This window comes from Delphinus delphis, chromosome 10 (assembly GCF_949987515.2).
Source record: "Delphinus delphis chromosome 10, mDelDel1.2, whole genome shotgun sequence".
Taxonomy (NCBI): domain Eukaryota; kingdom Metazoa; phylum Chordata; class Mammalia; order Artiodactyla; family Delphinidae; genus Delphinus; species Delphinus delphis.
Window position 1 is genome coordinate 22,314,521 of NC_082692.2, and position 22,703 is coordinate 22,337,223.

Here is a 22,703-nt window from a genome sequence, read left to right on the forward strand (position 1 = left end):
GGGACCGCAGCCTCGCAGAAAACCGGGACTGGAGGCTGGAAACAGGTAGGGAAAGAAAGGGCCAGCCGCGTACTGGGGTGGGTGAGGGAAGGTGGGGGAGGAATGGGAAGGATGAGAACTCAGAGCCTAGGGGCAGAATCCCTGGGGGTGGAGGGCGAAGAGTGAAGGGTAAGGGGATTGCTGTGCACGCGATGAGGGTTTCCGATCTCACCTGAGTGTGGCGTTCGATTCACTGGCAGCAGGAAAGACGGGGATCAGAGAAGAGTTACCAGTGGTGCCCAGCTTCCCAGGCCTGATCCCCAGCCCCCTCCCACACCTGTCCATGCCGAAGAAGACCGGGGTGGGGGGGGGAGCAGAAGCCTGCGTTTCTGAGGGGAAGGTGCCTGGGGATAAGAGCAAGGTGGGGCTGTGGGTCAGGACTTGTTGGTTTTCTTCTTTTATTTCTCATAGGACAACAGAATTTGAGACAGGTGTGCCAACAGCTAAAACATGGGTAGATCCTGGTTTTGTGGAGCCTAAATGTTATAAAATTTGGGGGTCTCTCTTTAAGCGAAAAAAATTACAAATGCAATTGATTTTAAACTATTGCTGTTAAAATATCTTACTTTTGCAATTTTTACAAAAACCTATGAACATGTGAACACAGTATTAGAACCTTCTACATTATTCGAGCACAAGAAGAGGCCTGTATAAGTGAGGAACCCTGGAGCTTAAACTTCATTAGCTTCTTAGTAAATCCACCCCTGGCTGGGAGTCCCACTTTCCAGAATGGAATGGTAAACTACAAGCAGAATAATTAGTGAGGAAAGCCAGGTCCAAGGATCTTGAAAGGCAGAGTGTCTACAAAGGTAGAGGAAGCATGAAGTATGCCTGCATCCCAGGAGAGAAGACTGCAGAGGGAGAATCTGGGTGCCCAGGAAAGGGGGAAGTTTGCAGAACTAGATGGAAAAAAAGGGGGTGGTGGACACAAGACGGATTCCCTTGGGGAATGATGGAGGTTGTCCAGGAGGTATAGAAAAGGACTGTCCTCTTCCCACCCCATCCCTCGGTAGTCCTTAATACTCTGACAATTCTGCCCCCACTTTTAAGTCTTTTAAATTTTTACCCTGATAATTTTCCACCCCGGATAGCCTTTCCAATATTATCGATTTTTCTAAATATGATATATGATTTATTGCTGAGTCTTTACAATAATTCAGGTATATAATGAAGGGAGAGGGATCAATTCTAGAAGAAGGTTATGCATAGAAAGTTCTAAGTTTCGAGAAAGGAACTGAGGCCGGGGAAAACTGGAGTAGTTAAACCTTAAGAAGGGTGATGGAGGGAGAGATTCACAGGAAAGGAGAAAATGTGAGACCCAAGGATTGGGAGCACGGGGAAGATATTAAAAAAGAGAAAGGTAAAGGAAGGAAGCCCCCAGCATAGATAAAGTGGACACGGGGGACTGCAGCAGCAAGTTTGAGGCAGGTGGATGGAGGAAAGTGTTAAGCATTCACCTCTGCCTCCCCCATGCCCCCCATTTTGTATAGCACCCTATTTTTCCCCACCATCCATTCCCACCCCACTCCCATCCTCTGACAAGCGTCCTCATCTGCTGCATGCAGGCAGCTGTTCCCCTCACCCTGGCAGTGGGGCTTGGGGGTGCTCCACTGGCCCTGACTACAGATGCTCCGGGAGCTGCCCACCAGATGGAAGTCGGAGTCACACCGGAAATCCACCCGGGCTCCGTCCAGAGCTGGGAGGTCCCCACCCGTCAGGAAAACCTTCCCATTTTCCAGGGTCAAATAAGACTTGGAGCAGATTCGGACTGTGGAGACAGGAAAATAGAGACAGGCGAGTTGGAGAAGACTCCTTCCCCCTAGGGAGCAGGGAGGGGGCTCAGATTTGAGTTTGGGTCCACAAGCATCCTACTCTGCAGGAAATCAGGTGTTAAAAGGATTAGCTTCTCTAGCTGCCACTCCTCCCTTAACCCTGTAAGCATCCACACATTCCAAAAAAAAGAAAAAGAAAAAAAGAAAAGAAAAAGAAAAAGCATTTCCATCCTAGGAACCCAAGATGGAGCTATAAGCACATAAAATGGGACCTCTTCAGAGTCAGCTACAGTGGGCGGTTCTTTGGCTTTGAAATGTGTGGATGTATGTAACTTTAGATGCACAGTCAGATTTGCCTTATTATCGTTGGCTTATACTCACGTTAAACTGGGTTTTAGTTTGGGGGTATATGGTCTCTCCGTTGGAGACAAGTATTCGAAAATGTGATGAAATCATTTTAGAATATTTTTGCATAATCTGCCACTAATAATCCTCAAAGAGACTAACTCACAAGATGAATAACCAAGTTATTTTCTCAAATGGGCAGTGGCCTAATGAAGGGAGGATGAAATAAAATGTGCAGGCTGCTAACTTTGCTGCCTGCAACTGCACACAGCAAAGCCCCTCTTACGTAGTAGTTGTTCAATAAATGTACTTGTGAATTTAGTTACAATGGATTTAAAGTGCTGACTTGCAAGCAATGATGCTAAGTTTGAGACAGGAAGAAGAATTCGCTTGAAGAGGAGAGGGGCTTTGAGAGGCTACTCACCACAGCGGCTGGGTGTGTCCATATCTGTCCAGGAGCCGTTGGCCAGGCACTTGCGGACCTTGGGCCCCACGACCTCGCGCTCCCCCCGGCACACATACTCAATCTCATAGTCCACGGGCAGGAAGTTGATAGCCTTCACCTGGTCTCGAGTCAGGCCCCTGTACCTGATGCCCCCTTCCCAGGGCGGGTGTATGATCTGGCAACCTGAGGGGGTGAGTCCAGAGGCAGGCGGAAAGAGAGGGATGGTGGGGAAAAAGGAAAAGGCAGAGTCAGCAGCGGGAGGCAGGGGAGGGTAGGGCGTGGTCAACGGGCAGGTGGAGGACAAAGGGGATGGGATGAGGTGCGAGAGGGTGAGAGTGCGGAGGGGTACAGACCCTGGGCGGAAGGACACAGCGGAATGAGGCAGGGTCAAGGAGCTCACAAGTGGGAAGGGAAGGGTGCTGGTTGGGGTAATGGAGAAAAGTAACTAAGAAATCGTGAAAGGGTATGCTATGCGAGTGAGTTTGCTAAGAAAGGCTAAAGGAGAATCTGAGTTGAATTAGCATGGGGGGGGGTCTTACAAGGCCACCTGGGCAGCAAGGTGGGACCAAGGAAAAGGCGGAACTGAGGTAGCAATGGGGGGCCCAGAAAGAGGGGCGGGGTTGAGGGAATAATGCGGGGTCACAGGAAGGGGGCCTAGTGTGGTAACCGGGGGCCAGAGAAACGGGTGCTGGGTAATAATGCGGGGTGATGGAAAAGAGGTCAGGAGTAGTAAAGTGGGGCCGAGGAGACGGGGCTGCCAGGCCGGGATGCTACGTAGGGCCGACGGGATAGTAGAGGGGATGTGAGGAAAGGGGGAGTGGAGTGGAGGGGTGCCCGAGGTCGCCGGAGAAGGGTGCACCTTCCGAGGTGGCGTTGGGGGTCTGCGCCCCGCCCGCGCCCGGGGGGCGGAGGAAGAGTGGCGCCAGCGGCAGCAGCAGCAGCAGCAGCAGCATCTGAGTGAGAGGCGGCCGTGAGGACCGGACCGAGCCCCGCCGGCGCTGGCCCGGACCCGAGAGGCGGCCCGGCCTCCCTCCGGTCGCCTCCCGGGCTCCGACCCGGCTCAGCCCGGGGACCCGAAAAGCGCCCCGTGGAGGAGGCGGGGGCGGAGCCCGGCGCGGGGTGGGGGGAGAGGAGGAGAGAGAGCCTGTCCCCACCCTCCTCCTGCCTCCCTCGGCCCCCCCCACCCTCCCGGGACTCCACCTCTCACCACCTCCTCTCCCCCGGCCCCCGCGGCTCGCCGGAGCCCGGCTTCCCCACGCTCCCTGGATCGGCCGCCTCGCCGCTCCCGGTTCCTTCCCCGCCGCTCCTCTTCTCCCGCGGCCCCCAGACCCCCGGCTCGGCCCTCCCCGCGCGCCCCTCTCCAAGCACTGCCTCCCCCGGGCCCTGGCTCTTACCTCGGCGCTCCGGCCCAGCTCCCCGGCTCTCCCGGGCCTCAAGGCCCCAGGCCCCGCCGCTCCTCCCCGCTCCCCCCTCCTCTCTCTTCCACCTTCCCCCTCCTCCCGACCCTCCTCCCCGCGAATCCGGGCTCCTCGCCGGCCAGGGTCTCTCCTCCTCTTTCACCTCCCCCAAACCCCACCCCCGTCTCTCCTTCCCCGGGGCAGCGGCGGCCGCGGGAGCGGGGAGCCGGGAGGGAAGGAGGCGGCGCCGGGGACCGGGGAAAGCTCCCGGGCGGAGGGAAGAAGGAGGGTGCGGGAGGAGACAGGGCGGGGGGAGACCGGGGAGAGGGCACCTCCCACAACCCGAGCCCCGGGAGCCGCCCGGATCCCAGCCCCGCCCTGGACCGCCCACAGCGCCGGGGGGCGGGCGGCAAGGGAGCGGGGCTCCGAGGTAGGGGAGAGGGACGCCGGTGCACAAGCACACACGCGCGGGGACCCGCAGGCTAGACCACTGGAAGCTGAGGTGGGGGCGAGGGTGCCCGAGCCAAAGGCCGAGGAGCTGGCGCTGAGACAGGGAATCTGGGATGCAGGTGGAGAAAGACGGCTGCACAAAGAGAAGGCAGCCCTGGTTGGGGTGAGACGGGAGAGGCAGAGGCCGAGGGCCAGGAAGAGAACGAGACGGGTGGGAGAGAAAGGAGAAGCCAGGGTCAGACAGGGGATGGGCGGGGAGGGGAGGGGGTGAAGGCCGGGAGCCGCCTCAGCGCGACAGGAGTTGGGTGGAGAAGGCAGAGCTGGAGACCAGAGCTGCTCCTTGGGTCCAGCAGCAATGCTACTCGCCTGCTTCGGGGAGGGAAGGCGGAGAGAGGATGGGAAGCAAAAGATGGAGAGGGTAGCATCAAGGAGAGAAATTGAAGTAGGAGGGGAAAAAAGAAAGAAAGAAAGAAAAAGACCAGGAAATAAAGAGCCTCCAAGTGGGCAGAAGCCAGCATTATCTCTACTCCAGCAGGGCCTAGCAATCAATATTTCTTGACTAAGGAAGAACTGGGAGCTCTAGAGACAGTGGGGGAAGTGCAGGCCTTTTGACAGTTCCGGAGGCTCCAGGCTGTTGTCTGGTGATGGAAGGTGTGTGCCTGTGTGTGTGTGTGTGTGTGTGTGTGTGTGTGTGTGAGAGAGAGAGAGAGAGTGAGAGTATGTGCGTGCGCACGCACGTGTGTATATTGTTCATGGGAATGAGTTTGGGCTGCCAGAGGAGAGAGAGGGCGCCTTCTGGAGGATGGGGTAAAACGAAAAGCTTCTGTCTGGCTTGTCCTGGGAAGGAGGTGGGGAAAAGCCAAATGCTGTGAGACTGATTAGAACTGAGGTTCTCAACCTTCAACCCTTGAAACATTTTGTCATGACTCCTTTACTGTGCTGAATTGAAGCTCATAGAGGAAATAACCTACCTACACACAGAACTTTTAAAAAAATCAACATGATTCCCTGTCTGTGACATAAGAAAAAAAGTAATTTGTAGTAAAAGAACATAAACAGTATTTTAACGAGTATTGAAGTCATGATGAAGTAGGCAGATGCTTGCACTTATCCATAGAATTACGGGGCTGGAACTGCTACAAATGCGGGATGATACAGGTGCTGAGTTGGTGACTCAACTACCTCCAGCACGTCGCCATCAATGAGGTGACTTTACGAAATGTTGAACAACTCTTGATAGCAAAGTCAGCCTTCCCTGAATTCACGCAGAACCGTAATTGCATTCCTAGAAAGTTCATTGTATATTAAAACCACTTTTAAAATTGTATTAAATTCTAGGCTCCGATAATTAAACACAAGTTTTCACCTACATGAATGTCCTAGGGGACATTTGAGAATCTGGAGGAGGGACAGTTCTTCATTTGTTCAGGCTGTGCTTTGAAGAGTATCTTATTCCCCTACCCTACCCATAAGGGCCCACAGTTCCCCCCTCATCACTGTAATTACAAAAAGAAAGCCCACGAATCTTCAAACTGTTCCCTAGGGAGTGGCTGAGAACCACTGAGCTAGAAAATGGGCAGAAGAGAAGAAGAGAGTGGGGCAGGATTTCTAAACACTGAAAATAATAGCAACCCCTCCTCTGAGTGACCTGCCGTTCTTTCAGCAGGGCAGAATCAAAAATGTGTCTGTAAAGTTACTGGCAGCAGAAAAAGCATCATATGGATGAGAATTTTCCCAGATTGCTTTAGAAAGAAGAGTTTCCTGTCTCTGTGCCCTGTCTATGGGCTAGGTCAGCTCTCTGGTCTCGGTGCTTTTTCATGGTCCTGGCAAGGTTGAGTGCCCAGAGGACACCCTTCCCCGTCCCAGCAGGGCCTTTATGTAGGGGAGTATCTGAGTAGGCATTCTCTCAGGACCCCACAAGTTCCTCACCTAGTTTTTGTGTTTTTTGGTTTTGGCTTTTGTTTGTTTGTTTGTTTTTTGCCACATGCAAGACTTGTGGGATCGTTGTTCCCTGACCAGGAATTGAACCCGGGGCCCTAGATGCTGAGAGTGCCAGGGAATTCCCTTGTCGTTCATTCTGGAAACTTGTCTCTGGCTTCCCTGAAGTCCTGAGTCCTTTACTATGCTGAATTGAGGAGGATGAAAGGATGGAATCCCCCCCTGGAAAAGAGGAGTCTATGATTCTATGAACTTGAAAATTATCTTGGTAATATTAATCACCACACTCCTGATGCTAATCCAGGAAAGGAAACAACTTTAATGTCCAAATCACAGAGTGTTTATTGATTCAATAAATTAGAATGTAGTCTGTTCAAAGGAATAGTTATAAAAACATGTTCAAAAGAGTATCTAATGACATTTACATGGGAAAACATGAGAGTTTGGGGAAAAAAAAGCAGAATACAAAATGTGTACAACTGTGATATAATATGTGTTTAAAAGCTGAAAGAAAATACATCAAAATGTCAGCAGTGATTACCTCTGGGGCCATGAATTATTAGATAATCTTTTTTGGTCATATTTGTTCAATTTTTGTTCAAATGTTTTACAAGGGTTACCTTTCTCTTTTTAAAGTTGGGTTTTATTTTCTTTTAACCTTCCAAAGTCCATTGAAACAGTCTAGCCAATATCTGTTATTCAGTGGGCAGAGGCATTTGAGGGTGTGGAGAGAGGCTCCAATTATATTCACTATACAAACCACTCACCTTTTTCCACCAGTAGCTGCAACTTCCTCCTTTCACACTTTTTATCTTCCAATATAGCTTCCCAGCTTCCCGGTCCATATCCCTCAGGGACATTTATTGAGGTCCTTCCCCAGTCACGGCTTGAGTACCCTAACCCCACCCTCCCCACAGCCAATCCACTTCCTCCTTCCACACCAGGCACAGAAGTCCTCTCCTCCGGAAAAGTCCCTGGACCTGATTCCATCCTTCTGCCATCACTCCTGTATTCTTTGTGCCTTTGGAGAAACCACCTCTTTTCTCAGTTTTTGACTGTTTTTCATAGAGATGGTGGTTTTCCCACTTGAATTACCTGAGAATGACCAATCTCCTTGTTCATTTTATTTCCCATACTTCCACTTCCTTTCCTGTCTTCTTTCCAACCCTGAGAGCAAAGAGCCCAGAACTTAACACCTTGTAAGCTCTGGAAACATATTAACCAAAGTAGCTTAACTTATTGATGATCTGCTAGATACTAGGTGCTTTCGGGGTGAGGGGATGGTATCCAAGTTAATTCTCTCACAACCATGCAGAGTAGATGTTAGTGCTTTAATTTTGGAGCCAAGTAAACTGTGATTTAGAGAAATTAAGAAGCAAATCAAAGGACAAAAAAAAAAAAAAAAAAAAAAGGACATCCAGCTACAAAATCAACAGAGCCAATATTTGAATTCAAGTCTTTTACTCCATTTCCAAATTCTTTCCAAGGCTTTCAGAGACTTAGTCTCAAGGCACTTCTCTCACCCAAGTCCCACCTCAAGGCATTCTTTATCAGAGGTCAAACTGCATTTCAGTTCTGTCTTCCATCTAAAGCAGCAGTGGTGACTGTGTGAAGGGAGGATATTGGTGCCCTCTTACATTAGGATGAAAGACTTACCTTCAGTGGGGGCGTTTCTGTCGTACACAGCCCTTGCTGTTTAGAACATGTATGGGATGAAGATTTAAAATTCAAACATGAAGTTATTTACATGCTGGACTTCACGCAGGCATATACAGAGGAACCCAGTCTGGAATTCACAAAACTTCAATAAAATAAAAAAGCCACACTGTGAATGCCTGGTCAAGTGCTTACCTCCCCTACCCACAAGGTGCTCTGGGGTCACGGGGAGCACTGTCTCACAGGATCTCAGGGCCAATAACCAGATTACAAAGTTGACACCATGAGTTACCTCTGCAAATAATTTCTCCATAAATAAGCCCTTCTATAATAATGAATGAACACAACGTAATGAAATGCTCAGTCAACCTAAGCCACAAAAAAGGAAAATGGTAAGTTTGTCCCTCTTCTAAAGGGTATATGAGGTCAGGTTAACAGATTTAGAAAATATTCCATTCTCACAAACAAATTTAGTGTGTATTTCTACTCCTGGAACTATGAGACAATTGGATTTTTAAGGATTTAAAAATAAACAAGTATTATGTTTATTTAAATATATATAATTAAGTATATACCAGGTATGAGTACATGTACATAATTATTCATACCATTTCGAAAAGTGAGTGCATCTTAATGCATGTATGAAATTGGTTGGTGGGGTTTTTGTTTGTTCATTTTGCTGCAACAGACTTGTCTCTTCTGATATGTCCAATTCATGTACCCTATAATGATTCTCACTTATGCTAAACACACTAGCACACTAACCAAATAATATTCAGAGTAAAAAGACACATCACCAAAAAAAAAAAAAAAAAAAAAAAAAAAAGACACATCACCCAGATTTTTCTATTAGAAGCTACAAAATGTTGGAAACTCTTATTATCTGATATGTATATGCAGGTCTCAAGCCCATAATAAACACAATTATGTTTCTGCAGTAAAATGCATGACTATTAACATTAGGTTGAGTTAACAAAGACTATAAATAGCGTCGCCTCTGGCTTTGCCACAAAATGGATGCAAGTCAGGCCAGGTTTTGCCACCCAAATGAGTTAGAAACAAAATTTTTGGTTTTCAGAATGTTGCAGACTTTGGAATTACAGAAAAGCATGTGTGGAACCGACTGTATAAACATGAGAAAATTTTTACAAATAGATGTTTCTAGGAGTCAGATGAACACATCTGAAGCAACAGACTAGAAATGTCTTTTTATTATTTTTTAAATTTTTATTGAAGTATAGTTGATTTACAATGTTGTATTAGTTTCCAGTGATTCAGTTATACGTGTGTGTGTATACATACAGACTAGAAATTCTATTTATGGAAATACCATAAAAACACCATTGAGATGGGGCTTCCCTGGTGGTGCAGTGGTTGAGAGTCCACCTGCCTATGCAGGGGACGCGGGTTCGTGCCCCGGTCCCGGAAGATCCCACATGCCGCGGAGCGGCTGGGCCCATGGGCCATGGCCGCTGAGCCTGCGCATCCGGAGCCTGTGCTTCGCAACGGGAGAGGCCACAACAGTAAGAGGCCCGCGTACCGCAAAAACAAAAAACAAAAAAAAACACCATTGAGGATCTCCATAAAGGCACTATATGAAAACCATGACCCTATTACAGTGGGGCAGGTGGGTCCTTCCCTGGTCCAGAGAACCATATGTACCATTCAAATCCTAGCAGAAGGCAATGCCTAGAACAGCTGTGAAGCAAGCTCTGCTTTTAGCAACCTAGAGTAAACAAACACCTGCTGAGTTTTAACTCTTCCCTATTCTTCCAAGCCATCACTCTGAAACTCTAAAAACCAACATGACTCATCCACACGTTCCGATGCTTTCAGTATTCATTGCACTTAGATCAGCACAGAAACATAATACCTTTATTAGTGCATAATTTACAAAGAACTCACATCTCTCTTAATCCTTTCAACTGCTTCAGTGTGGTAATATCTCCATTTGTCACATGAGAAAACTGCTGCTCAGAAAGTTTAAATGACCTGCCCAAGGTCACACAGGCAATAAATAGCAGAGCTGGGCAAAAAACCCAGGTCTCAGGTCCTCCCTCCTCACTCACAGTGCTCCAGCCATGCTGGCCTGATTACATTTTTTAAGCTGCTCAAATACAGTACTTTCAAATCAGGAGACACCAGTCTCCTCTGCCTGGAGATGCCCTCCTCCTCCTCCACCTCCCCACCCCATACCATCTTCACTTCATTAACAGCTTAAATATCACCTCCTCAAGGAAACCTTCCCTGAATTCCTCAGACTAACCTAAACCCCCTCCCCACCCTGCTAAGTGCTCTCTTGACACACTGTATTCATCATTCAAAGCACTTATTTCATTGGTAATTAACTTAATTGTGGAATCATTTACTTAACATCTGCCTTCCTGACCAGATCTTAAGCTCCATGAGGGCAGGGACTTATGGTGCCCATTTTTTCCCTCCTACGAGAGCTGCACAGTGCCTGCTATTTGGTTAGAAGTTTGATAAAAGATCAATCAATAAAAACATCTTCTGACTCAAAGATCAGTATTCACTCCACTGTACAGAATTATCACACCATTTTCCAAGCCTATTACCCTCTTGGTGGTCTTTGTTGTTTGTCAAAGACCTTCTAGTTATTGGTGAAATGGGTACTTTATTCCACAGGCCATAATGGTGATACACCCTCCACGCGTTTAGGTCTTTCCACTCTGTGAGTTACAGGGTCATAATAATAGCATTTATTATAAACAGTTTGGGGTTGTGTACTTTACTTGGATTGTCTCACTTGCTCCTTATAACATTCTCTGACATAGATATCTTTATTTCCATTTTGTAAATGGGGAAAATGAAATGCAAATAAATGTAATAATTTGCCCAATGTCTCACACATAATAAGCCAAGATGTGAACATTTATCTGACTTTAAAGACCCTGCTCATCCTGATGACCAGCTGTGGGAAGCATCCCCAAGGCACCTAGGGGTCTGTCTCCCTGAGAGTTATCTGCACATCAGCATTGCTAATGTGGATAAAACCGACGGGGCAATCATTATGTGGGTAAGATTTCTGTTAGGAGTAGATTCACCCTGCCACAGAGCAGGGAGCTTGGTGGGGACACAGGCAGGGTCCCTCTCCAAGAAGACTTCTCCAGTGTTTTTCTGTATGTTCCCTTTTAGCAATATCTCTACTTACTTGCCTTATTTGCAGGTGCTGTTATTTAGCTGTCCACAATGCTGGGATGCCCATACCCTTCCCTTGCTTCCCAGTACCCTTCCCTTACTGCCCAGTAGCCCTTACGGTTAGCAGACTGAAGCTTCCTCACCGGCATTAGGCCTGGCAGGACCGCTGCTCATCTCCCACCACTCACAAGTCCTCTAATGGCATTACGGGTATAATTTCTGGTGCATGCATAAGTTTACACCCACATGGCAGCTCTAATGGTGGCCCAAGTCAGACCACTCTACTAGTACAGCAAGATGCTACCAGGAAGATGGTCCTGCTGCCTTTCCTGCTGCTCTTAAGGAAGTGCCCTTCCAAAGATCAGCCTTCTTGGTCTTATTCCAAGATCCTGCTGTGAAATAGGGACAAAGGTGGAGAATTTCCAACTGTATCTGGAGCAAACTTTCATTCTGTCTTGATAATTACAAGTAGGACAGAAGAAGGGGACAAATAAAAAGAAGAGGGAGACCAAGACCCAGTAGACCTTAGGAGAACAGGTGACCCTCTTGTCCCTGGTTGCTGTAAAGCAGCCAGCAGGCAAGACAGGGTGTCTTCTTTCATCTTCCTTCTGTACTCACTGTCCTAAATCCTAGAACCAATGCCCTTTGAAGTCTCCCTCCCTAAATCCAACCCAACTGAAGCTATTGTGGGGAACTTTTTAAATAGCAGGAATGTACCAAGCAAGTATCCCTGAATTTGCTAGCTTCTTACCAACATGTTACTAAAGGGATTGAGGGTAACAATGTAGCCTCTAACTCTAGGGGCCCATGATGGAAGAGCACAAAGTAAACTGGAGGTTAAAGTGGGAAGAGCAGGATGGTGGTCAGGAAGGAGGATGAAATGGCTCCAAATAGAAGCACGACTAGCATGGGCTGAGCACCTACAACCATTTTTCTCGATTCTAAGTCCTGAGTAAATGTGAGTTCATTGATGCATTAATACTTCAGTAAGTATAAGCTCTGTACAACTTTGTCAAACGACTATGGTATGTCGTCCACTAAGTACTCTCACTGGGGCAGATCCCGACTGAACTCCACCCAGTGTCTTCCCAGCGCTAGCTTTGTGTCCAACCTCAGAGCAATAACTTAACCTGACCACTAGATGGCACTAGTTACAAGGCAACCTTAGATTCCCTCCAGAAACAGTATTTTTCCCAACTAAGGAGAATTTCCAGGTTTGTTTGTTTTGTAACTTTTAAAAAAATCATAATTATAAAGGCCATATGCTCACTGTGAAACTATATCAAACAGTGTATGAAATAAAGAGGAAATGCCTCAATTCTGGCAGTTTCCTAGCCTTGATTTGAATACAATAGTGTGTAGCCCTGATTAACCCCAGTTAGGCAGAAAGCTGTGCTGGGCTAATATGGCTATCACCATAATATCTCAAGGCCACACCAGAGGTATAGCCATACCCAACACAAAACCACTGTACCCAGGACTATCTCCCCCCGCCCCGCCCGCCTCCAGACACACATGTCTCCACATTCAACTCCACTCTCACTAATTTTAAGGCCCCAGTCCCCTTTATAGTTTACCATCTCCTTTCAAAATCCTTGTCCTTCTTTGAGGGAATAGCTTCACCAGACTAACTGAGCTGGTTGAACTTCTGTGGTTTGTTAGTAAGTCAGTACCTGAATCAACGGTTTCAGGAAGCGTATTTAAAATCCTACAGTCAAAGATATTAACATGATAGGTTTTTTTCCTCCTCTATAACATTTTTTTCTGAGATAAAACTATACCTAACATGCCTCCTTTATCAGATGACTTGGCAACACCAACCATTTGGAATGCTGCTGAGAACCAAGGGTAAATGGGAATCAAATTGCTCCAGTTGGTCAAAATGGCTGTCCTAAAGCTCATTCAACAAGAAAGACTAAGTTTGAGTCAACTTGATTGATTAAAAAATCTGGACATCGGTTTTCTCATCTGACACTTGAAGGATTCTTGAGCAGCTGGGTGCTGTGGCTCCAGAAGCCTCAATGTCCCCTGAAATATACACAGAAATGGGATTGCCGCTGGTGGGTAAAACTAATGTCTTCCTTTCCTGGAGCAGCAGGGAAGATGACACAGAGAGGAAGACTTGGGTCCTGTGAGAGTCTTGGAAGCGGTGGAAGTGGCCGTGGGGAATAACATTAAGAGAAGGGAAAGGTGAGGGGGAAGGGAGAGGAGATGCTGGCTCCGGCTAAACCACCTTTGGCCCCTGAAAATCAACCAAAGTCATTTATCATTGGTCATCCTTACCCCTCAAAATAGCTCCCTCCAGGCTAGCAGACACCTGAAGTTCCTCATCACACAAAGCCCTTAATCCAGGCTTCAAGGTCAAAAGTCAAAACTACTAACCTCTGGGGACTTCCCTGGTGGCGCAGTAGTTAAGACTCCGCGATCCCAATGCAGGGGACCGAGGTTCAATCCTTGGTCAGGGAACTAGATCCCACACGCATGCCACAACTAAGAGTTCGCATGCCAGAACTAAGGAGCCCGCATGTCTCATCTAAGACCCAGTGCAACCACACACACACACACACAAACTAACCTTTGAGTTGACAAGTTGGTGTGATCTAGATTAAGTAAGAGTGTAAATATTGACCTAGAGGGATTACAATGCAAGAAGGTGCATGAAGGGGGAACCCACAGCCTGAAAGGGAGGAGACTACAAAGCGAGGAGAATACAAAGGCTGGAGATCAGAAGGTTAGGATTCCACTTTGCTGTTCATTCTTTCCACAAACCTATTCTATTATGTATCCCTCACTCTTCTAGCCAAGGAGGATACAGGGAAAACAAGATAAAGTCCTGCCCTCATGGCTTGACTTTCTATGCCCAGGCCCTGCACAAAAGGTGTTATTACGGTTTTTGAGAGCCAGACACAGACCTAAGTACTTTGCGTACCTTATATTCAATCCTACACGGAAGTAAAGAAACACGGAAGTTTCTTTACTTTCCAAGGTAACAAGTCCTCCCCCAGGACAGTAAACTGGAGTCTGACATCAATCAGCTGCATGGAGCTGAAATTTGCATCTGAGCATCCAGGTTTATATAGATATATATTATATATATCCATATTATATATATTATATATATCCATATATATATGGAGACGCAGGTCCGCCATATTCTGGAATAGGGATATAAGGAGTCCTGAAAGAGCTTTAAGATTTCCATACTACAGAATTCTCTCTCCATATAGTTTTCTCTGCTGGGAGGCCGGCGGGGTGCTGTAGTGGCCAGGCTTTAAGATGATGGCCAAAATGACAGTCGCCCAGCTCCAAAATGGCCACCACTGTGTTTTCCTTCTATCGGAGCAATCGTGTAGTGACTGAAGGGCCATCACTGGTGGGTGCTCTCAGGAACTGGGCCAGATGCCAAAATGGCCACCTGGGTCTTCCCTCTCCTAAGCTATTCGCCCCGCAACATTTTAGGCTTCCATAATCCAGGATGGACAAAAGCAGAGGAACGAAGCGGACAGGGGAGGAAGGCAGGTAACCAAGGGCGGTGGGTCTGAAGTGACAGGGCAAGAAAAGGTTTGCCCTTTGGAACTGGATGTCACTGCACGGTCCGCAGGCGCCTCGCTTTTGCCGGAATATGTGTAGTCACCGCCTTATTCTCCGCCCCCAAGGGCTCCTGGCAACCAATTATCGGCGGGAAGTTGAGTACGTCAGCTGTTGCGAGGCAGACTGGGAGCTCCTCCTGGGCCTTCCCCTGCAAGATCCTTAGGGAATGTTGGTGGAGAGTGAAGGCGTTGGGGAGATTGTAAGGAGGCGGCAGGAGCGGGAAAAAAAGACGAGAAAGGAAAATGTATATCCTCGTAGGGTCTTATAGCTAGGGAAAAACCTTAGAGTTACCTAGCCTAACTTCCCATTCTATGTTGGCTGGATGTCCAGGGATGGGAAGCTCGCTCCCTCAGTCTCTGCCAGGGCTGGACGATTCTGATGGAGAGAAGATTCTCCTTTGTATTGAACTGAAATCTACGTTCGAGGACTTGCACCTAATTGTTTTACCCCACGAAGACCTGCAGAACAGTTTAATGCCTCTTCCATAGGACAACTCATAACATTTTGCTCAAAATCAGCACAAATTCATTCCCATTTACTGGGGGGCGCGGGTAAGTAAGCTTAAGTGTTTGACTCACCTGATTCATAAAAAGCTGAATGTTTTTCTTTTTGAAAAAATGAAAAATTTTCAGAATAATAACAAAAAAGACACCAAAATGGGGGAAAATGTTAATAGATAAAATGTAAACCTTTGGGTACAAGAACTCACTTGCTGGGTACCTGCATCAGCTTGATTCAGATCAGTGTTCTCATTTTTCCTGCAGATCCATGAAACACTGGGCTAAACAGATATACATTAGACATTTTACAGCCTATCGGTCACTGAGTCTCCATGGAATTTGCAGACCAGTTTAAACACACATATACTATGAAAATAAGACCACAAAAGTGGAAAAGAAAATATCAATCTCCTCCTGAGATTTATACCACTAGAGGGAGTTCCAGAAGAAAAATCACTGCAAGTGAGAGCTAATAACGGCACTTACAGAATGTTTACTGTGTACCATTCACAGTTCCCATGGGTCATTCATGTAATTCTGTTCACAGCCCTAATGAGGTGGATGTCAGTATCCCCCATTTACAGAGGAGAAAGCTGAGAGGTATAGTGTGTCCACCTGTACAAAGTATACAACTTTGTGCTGGGTAATTTATCAACATTTATTAAAACTGCAATTGCACATGCACTTTGAGCCAACAACTTCACCTGTGTAGAAGGCAGTGAACTTCATGGGCATTTGACAGGCAGTCACACAGGGCCCATGCTTAGGAAGGGACACTATGTTTGGGCCATGATGCTCTGTGTCACTATCTTGAAATTCTTAATAATTTTCTTTCAATTTGTGTTTTGTAAGTGAAGTCTGATGGGGTAATAGAACATGTACTGAGGGCTTGGAGCCGAGGTTCAAGCTTGATCTCACTTCTCAGCCTCCCCAGGACTGGTTTTTAGTTGCCTTCAACTCCCCCCAGGAACCATTGCCACTCTCTGTGCTGCCCTCTCCCAGCAGGAGCCTGGGCACAGGGGAGAGGTGGGGTCAGACATATATACCTGTCTTGCCAAGTTGAGAGGCAGGACCCCAGGCACATGGGAAGGCCTGCATTCACCCCCGTAAGTATCCCAGTGCCTGAAGGAATGTGATATTAAATAGCAAAAACAAAAACAAAGCCACCATGACAGGTCAAGAGTGAAACCACAAAGAAAGCAAGAACATTCTTGGGAATTCCCTGGCTTTCCGGGCTTCCACTGCAGGGGGCCGGGGTTCGGGAAGCTAAGATCCCACAAGCTGCAGCACAGGGCGGCCAAAAAAAAATGCTTTTTTCTTCATCTTACTGAAACTTTTACAATCAGAGCCTAATATAAAGCTTGACACACATCGTTTCTGTTAAATATTTATTGATGTAAATTAATTGAATACATTTTTATTTAACCTAGTAAAATTTTTTTTAAAAATTGAAACAATCTAAATGTCCTGGGAAACTAGTTAAATAAGTATGATACATTCATGCCATAAAATATTGTGTAGCTGTGTAAAATAACAAGGATGTTCTTTAGGTACTAATATAGATTGTCTCCAAGATAAATTGTTGTTACCATTTATGTTAAAAAGGGAGGGAGGGTAGATTAGTTCTCACACGAAGAAATTTTCTTGTGGGGCTCCCTCTAGTGGCACATATGTGGAAGGATTCAGAGAAAACAAGTTGGCCCAGGATGGCTGGGCGATTTTCAAAGTATGTCATTTTATACATTTTGGATTTGGAAACAGAAGCAAATGAACACCCAAATAAACAAATAAATAAGAACCCATTTTCAAAAGTTCAAGAGGGCTATATTATGTATTAATATGGAATTATGCATTATTAAGTAAACACCACAAGAAGAACACAAGAAGCAGAACAGGGCATGATATCTATTTTACACATTGTCTGGAAAAGCTTACGCAGTACTGCTATTGGGTAACATCTAGGTAAGCTCCCATTTATTGAGTGCTTACTATTTTACATACGGATAGTGTGTTAATATACACGTGAACATATTTATAGTATGTCACTTTGCATACATGACTGTGTACACGGCCTGTTATCAGTCCTGGTGAGAGGTGTAGATCAAATGGAAATTACTGAGGAGAGTAAGAAACAACCCAAGAATATTTGCAAGATCATATAACATACGCCACACAAAATTAAAGTAACTTTTAAGAGCTGAAGGAAATGACCAGCCTGACCAACAACACAGGGTTGTTAGACACGTCCACACCATGCACCATGCCCAGCAAAACCCAGATGTTCCTATACCCAGATTTCTGTAAATGGCAACTCCACTGGCTTTGTTTTGCTGGTAGCCCTGCCCCTTTCCCTTGTCCAGAGACCATGTCATCCAAGGGACTGCTCGCCCCAGCTCCAGAAATCCACCCCCTTTCCAAAGATGTGAGGCAGTCGAGGACGTGGAGGCAAGTGAGGTGAGCTCTTCAGAGGTAGGTGGTGTAGTCGTTATAAGTGGTTTTGGTTGGGTTAGCTCCTGACCCTCTCTGATCTTTTAACCCTCCACTCCACCCTGATCTCCTATCCAGCTTTTTTTTTTTTTTTTGTGGTACGTGGGCCTCTCACTGCTGTGGCCTCCCCCATTGCGGAGCACAGGCCCCAGACGTGCAGGCTCAGCGGCCATGGCTTACGGGCCCAGCCGCTCCACGGCATGTGGGATCCTCCCGGACCGGGGCACGAACCTGTGTCCCCTGCATTGGCAGGCGGACTCTCAACCACTGTGCCACCAGGGAAGCCCTCCTATCCAGCTTTTGACAACTGGACGAGTGCCAGACAAATTCAAGCACCTTACGACCCCCAAACCCTGTCCAGGAAAGCATCTTGTGCATAACTTTCTTACCTGAACCTGAACTTGTATCTTGGAGGAAGAGCATCACAGGATATGTTAGGTTCTAGAAGGAGAGAATCCCCACGTGAGGGGAAGTCAGGCAAGCACAGAGACTCCTCTTCCCACCTCATTCATCCCTCCAGACCTTGACTTTCACCCTCACGGCTTCAGAATAGCCAGCCTGCTTGTGCCCAAACTACAACCGCCTTGCAGAAAAAAACAATACACCACTCCCAGACTCAGCTGACTGGAGTCCATCCTTCTAGCCCCTCATGCTCATCTCAGACAAGAGCAGAAAATGTCTGTCCCTGTTCTGTTCCTAGCCCTTGAACGGTGCTGCCCAATATAATTTTTTGTGATGATGGATCTGGTCTATATTTGTGCTGTCCGATGCAGTAACCACTAGCTATATGTGCTACTGAGCGTTTGAAACATGGCTAGTGCAATCAAGGAACTGAATCTTTAATTTTATTTAATTTAAATGGGCACTTGTGACTAGTGATTACAGTATTGGACAGCATGGCTTTAAATTGTCCATCCTGACTTTTTTTTGATGAGACATCCTTAAGATTGGAAAATATATTTTTCAAACTTGGTGCTGATACTGGTCTCACTCTTTAGTGATCAGCCAAGTCTGGGGATAAGGAGAAAGATCGTATTCCCATCCCAGATCTCACTTTCCCCTGTGACAGAGGAAATTGGAGAGTGATGCCCAGGCTGGGGGCTGTGTCCTGACTGCTGATCTGTCCTCAGTGCCTGTACTGATTGACAGCCACTGACTTTGCAGATCTTGCTTTCTTCATGCCTGCTTCTTGGAGCACAGGTGACCATCAACTCCTGACACTTGACTTGTGACTTTATTATTTTTTTAAATGCATTACTTTTATATATATATTTGGTTACACCAGGTCCCAGTTGTGGCAGGCAGGCTCCTTAGTTGTGGCATGAGAACTCTTAGTTGCAGCATGCATGTGGGATCTAGTTCCCTGACCAGGGATCGAACACAGGCCCCCTGCATTGGGAGCATGGAGTCTCATCCACTGCGCCACCAAGGAAGTCCCAACCCCGTGACTCTCTGAAATGTATTCTTTGGGAGGGAGAAGCTAACTAAGTCCAAGCAACACATCTGAACATAAGGAAGGGCGTTTGGATTTGCGGTGGGAGAGAGAAAGGTCAGACATCAAGAGGAAAGAATGCCCTGGTAATGACAGTTATGAGACCATAGAAATAGGAAACCAAGTCTAAATGTTCCTTCCTTTTTAAAAATCCAACACAGATCCCTATCTTTTGGCTAATACCTGGAGGAGAGGGATTGAAGGGACCTTGCAGATTGCACCGACAAGCTGTAGCCTGCGGGCCAGTGAGTGATCCATCCCAACAGGTCAGATCCTAGAAGCCCCCTCAAAGGCTGGCCACCGGGAGAGAGTGGGGGAGGAAGGCCTAGTACCAGGCAGCCTCTGCTCCGTAGCTCTGAGGGGGTGGGGAAGGCAAACCCTGGTCATCCCCTGGCTCTGTAGCCCTTTTGTGTAAGTGCCTGGCAAGGGTAACGTGGGGCTGTGCCTGGGAGCACAGCTGCGACTCTGCTGGGGAGGAAGCAGGGCCAGGGCAGCTCTGCCCTCCCCGATCCTCCCCTGGGGCTTCTTCAGCCGTGGGGACACACACCCCGAGGGCCTCTGTTGGCCTGACCCTGCTGCAGGGGCTCTCTTTCCCCACTGACAGTGGAGATGGCCAGTTTTTTGAGCTCCTTTCTGCCCAGCTGCCTCCCCTCCCTCCTCTTCCTCCTCCACCTGTCTTCCAGCTCTGCAGGTAAGATTTCTCTTTATTCCTGCCCTGGGGAGACCCTGAGAACAGGAAGGCTAGTTCCCTGGGCTCACCTCCTTCAACTCACCCTCAAGTTGCCATGCAAGTTATCTTTTCGAAACATAGATGTGCTGACATGGTTCCCCTCAGATACCGCCAGTGCCTCCCTACAGCCTTCAGAAGGAGACCCAAATCCATCATGCGACCTTAACTCAGGGCTCTCCTTGAACTTGGTCTTACCTATCTTCCCAACTTTGCTTTCTCACCTATCAAATGGGGAATATCATAATAACAGCCTCTTGGAGTTGCTGTCAGGGTTCAATTAGATAAGGTATATATAATATTCTTAGTTGTGCCTATCCCATGGTAAATCATGATAAATGTTTGTTGAGTTGTAGTGTCTCATCATGTTTGAGAGTTCTGTCTCACACTATCAGGCACTAATAAGTTTTTACAGAGGATCCCTGCTCTCTGAAGACAGATTCCCAATCTCAGGGAGCTGCCTAACAGAGAAGGCTCAGAACATATACTCCCTCGGGAAATGGCTGCAGGTCTAATGGAGAAACTAGCTTCATCTTCTAGTAGCTCCAAGGCTGACAAGGAGATATATCCCATAGAGGAAAAAAGACTGGGAACATGTACAGGGCAGGGTCCAGGAGCTGTAGAGAGGGCTGAAGATACAGAGGAAAAGAAGGAGGAAAGAAGGAAAGAAGATCCTCCACCTCTAGGGTGGAAGATCTCAGAGGAGAAGAATTTGGGACCAGGGTGTGAACAAATACAGAGGGCTGAGAAGTGATGGAGAGGTGGTGGTGGAGGAACGACCAAAGCAAAACCTCGAAGGGGAGAAGAAGGATCAAGTTGGCCAAGACTGAACAGGGAGGCCCATGGGACAGTTAAACTGCAAGATACTGGACCACATTCCAAGGTGGGACCTAAAGGCTGGGATGACCACATGCTAGAATGTTCTGTCCAGGGAACTCACGGTATCTCTATCACCAGAGACCTTTAAGAAAAATTGAGCTTCTCCCTGGCTCTAGAATTCTATTTAAAAATCAAGTGTCTTCTTTCCCTGTTTAGAAGCAGCCCTTCCCATGAAGGGTTTGTTTGTCAAGGTTCCCTCTGATGCTCAGTTTCTTTTCTTTTGTGTCTTGGATAGGACAGTTCAGAGTAATGGGACCAGGGCAGCCCATCCGGGTGCTGGTGGGGGATGAAGCGGAATTGCCCTGTCGCATATCTCCAGGAAAGAACGCTACAGGCATGGAGGTGGGATGGTACCGACCCCCCTTCTCCAGGGTGGTTCATCTCTACCGAAATGGCAAGGACCAAGATGAAGAACAGGCGCCTGAATACCGGGGCCGCACGGAGCTGCTGAAAGAGACTATTGGGGAGGGAAAGGTGACCCTCAGGATCCGGAATGTAAGGTTCTCAGATGAAGGAGGTTTCACCTGCTTCTTCCGAGATCATTCTTACCAAGAGGAGGCAGCAATAGAATTGAAAGTGGAAGGTGAGTAGTGTCTATAATAGTAGGTATTGTCTGTTGGGTGGCCAGGACGTCCCTTTGAGCCTTCAGTCATTCTCTCAATTGAGATGAGATCCTTCAACCCAAACAGCTCATTCCTGGGAATTAACTCCATAGAGATACGCACATCAGTATCTCTGGGAATTCATATGCTCACATTGTCCGTTACATCATTATTCTGTAATGATGTAAGGAAGCCAGAATCAGAGTCCGTGCCCATGAGCAGGGAAGTGACTGAGTAAACACTGTTACCCACACAGTGAATATCATGCAGCCATTTAAAAGATTGTTGTAGGACCATTCCAGACAGCTTGGAGGCATTTTACAAGGTATTGTTGAGTGATAAAAGCAAGCTACAGAATCTAGGGAACAAAAAATTTATCCATTTATATAAAAGTGTGTATATAACATGCACATTTGTGGGTACGTATAGAGAACCTTTAAAACTTTTTAAACAGAAAAAATGAAAAATGTAGGCAGCAAAATCCAAAATAATCCATTTGTGATTATTTTGTGCTACTAGAGGGGAATATTACTTATCTGAAAGATAATCAAAGTATCCAAGTGGACCTTCTCCTTTCTTGTTTTGCTTTGGATTGTCTTTTCATTTATTTGTTATAAACAAGGGCCTTATTCCTAAGGAGTCAAACCCTATTACAGTGAATTCCTCAGTTGATGTGTTTGTGGTGTTTTATTAGATGAGGAACATTATTAAACAATATATTCCTGGTAAACATCGTTGCAAGGAATTAAACAAGTAGAACTAATGTCTGAATATAATCATAAAAAGAGATGTTACCTATAGATTTTACCTCCACTGATTCCTTTCTCCAGAATTTCATTTGTGGTATGTTTGGCTTTTTGTTTGTTTGGGGGTTTTTTGCCGTACGCGGGCCTCTCACTGGTGTGGCCTCTCCCGTTCCGGAGCACAGGCTCTGGACGTGCAGGCTCAGTGGCCTTGGCTCACGGGCCCAGCCGCTCCGCGGCATGTGGGATCTTCCCGGACCGGGGCACGAACCCGCATCCCCTGCATCGGCAGGCAGACTCTCAACCACTGCGCCACCAGGGAAGCCCTGTGGTATGCTTTCTGTGAGGGATGACTTTGAAATTTATTTTTTTGTTTTATCCCCGAGGGGTTAAGACACGGACAAGGAGGGGGAGATTTGAAAGTTAATTGCTATTTAATTGAGGAACAAAAATATTCTGAGGCCTGGGCCTCAGGTCATTT

The 22,703-nt window shown here is 47.0% G+C and overlaps 2 protein-coding genes across 4 annotated transcripts in view; one reads left to right on the top strand and one right to left on the bottom strand.

Moving 5' to 3' along the window:
- Position 1: 1 nt before the first annotated feature.
- Positions 2-22,703, top strand: part of MOG (myelin oligodendrocyte glycoprotein) — a 29,422-nt gene continuing 6,720 nt past the window's right edge. For 2 of the 3 annotated variants that reach the window (XM_060023386.1, XM_060023387.1), the window contains exons 1-2: positions 19,758-19,962; positions 21,113-21,460. In XM_060023386.1, coding sequence (XP_059879369.1) covers positions 19,881-19,962; positions 21,113-21,460 — 430 coding nt within the window. In that variant the 5' untranslated portion in view covers positions 19,758-19,880. Of the gene's footprint in view, positions 46-19,757; positions 19,963-21,112; positions 21,461-22,703 lie in introns of those variants that run through there. The other variant, XM_069541100.1, reaches the window with a different exon arrangement.
- Positions 483-3,573, bottom strand: LOC132432675 (gamma-aminobutyric acid type B receptor subunit 1-like). Its single transcript, XM_060023388.1, has 3 exons — positions 3,461-3,573; positions 2,581-2,784; positions 483-1,807 (listed from the first exon to the last, which is right to left on the bottom strand). Exons 1-3 carry the CDS (start codon positions 3,552-3,554, stop codon positions 1,485-1,487), a joined length of 621 nt encoding a protein of 206 aa, XP_059879371.1. The 5' UTR covers positions 3,555-3,573; the 3' UTR covers positions 483-1,484.

What these genes read in the sequence shown, in the direction of transcription:
- LOC132432675 (XM_060023388.1), bottom strand. Translation starts at nt 3,554, where the DNA reads ATGCTGCTGCTGCTGCTGCTGCTGCCGCTGGCGCCACTCTTCCTCCGC. An exon ending in CCCCAACGCCACCTCGGAAG is followed by an intron (nt 2,785 to 3,460) that starts GTGCACCCTTCT and finishes TCACCCCCTCAG; the next exon opens with GTTGCCAGATCATACACCCG. An exon ending in GGACACACCCAGCCGCTGTG is followed by an intron (nt 1,808 to 2,580) that starts GTGAGTAGCCTC and finishes CTGTCTCCACAG; the next exon opens with TCCGAATCTGCTCCAAGTCT.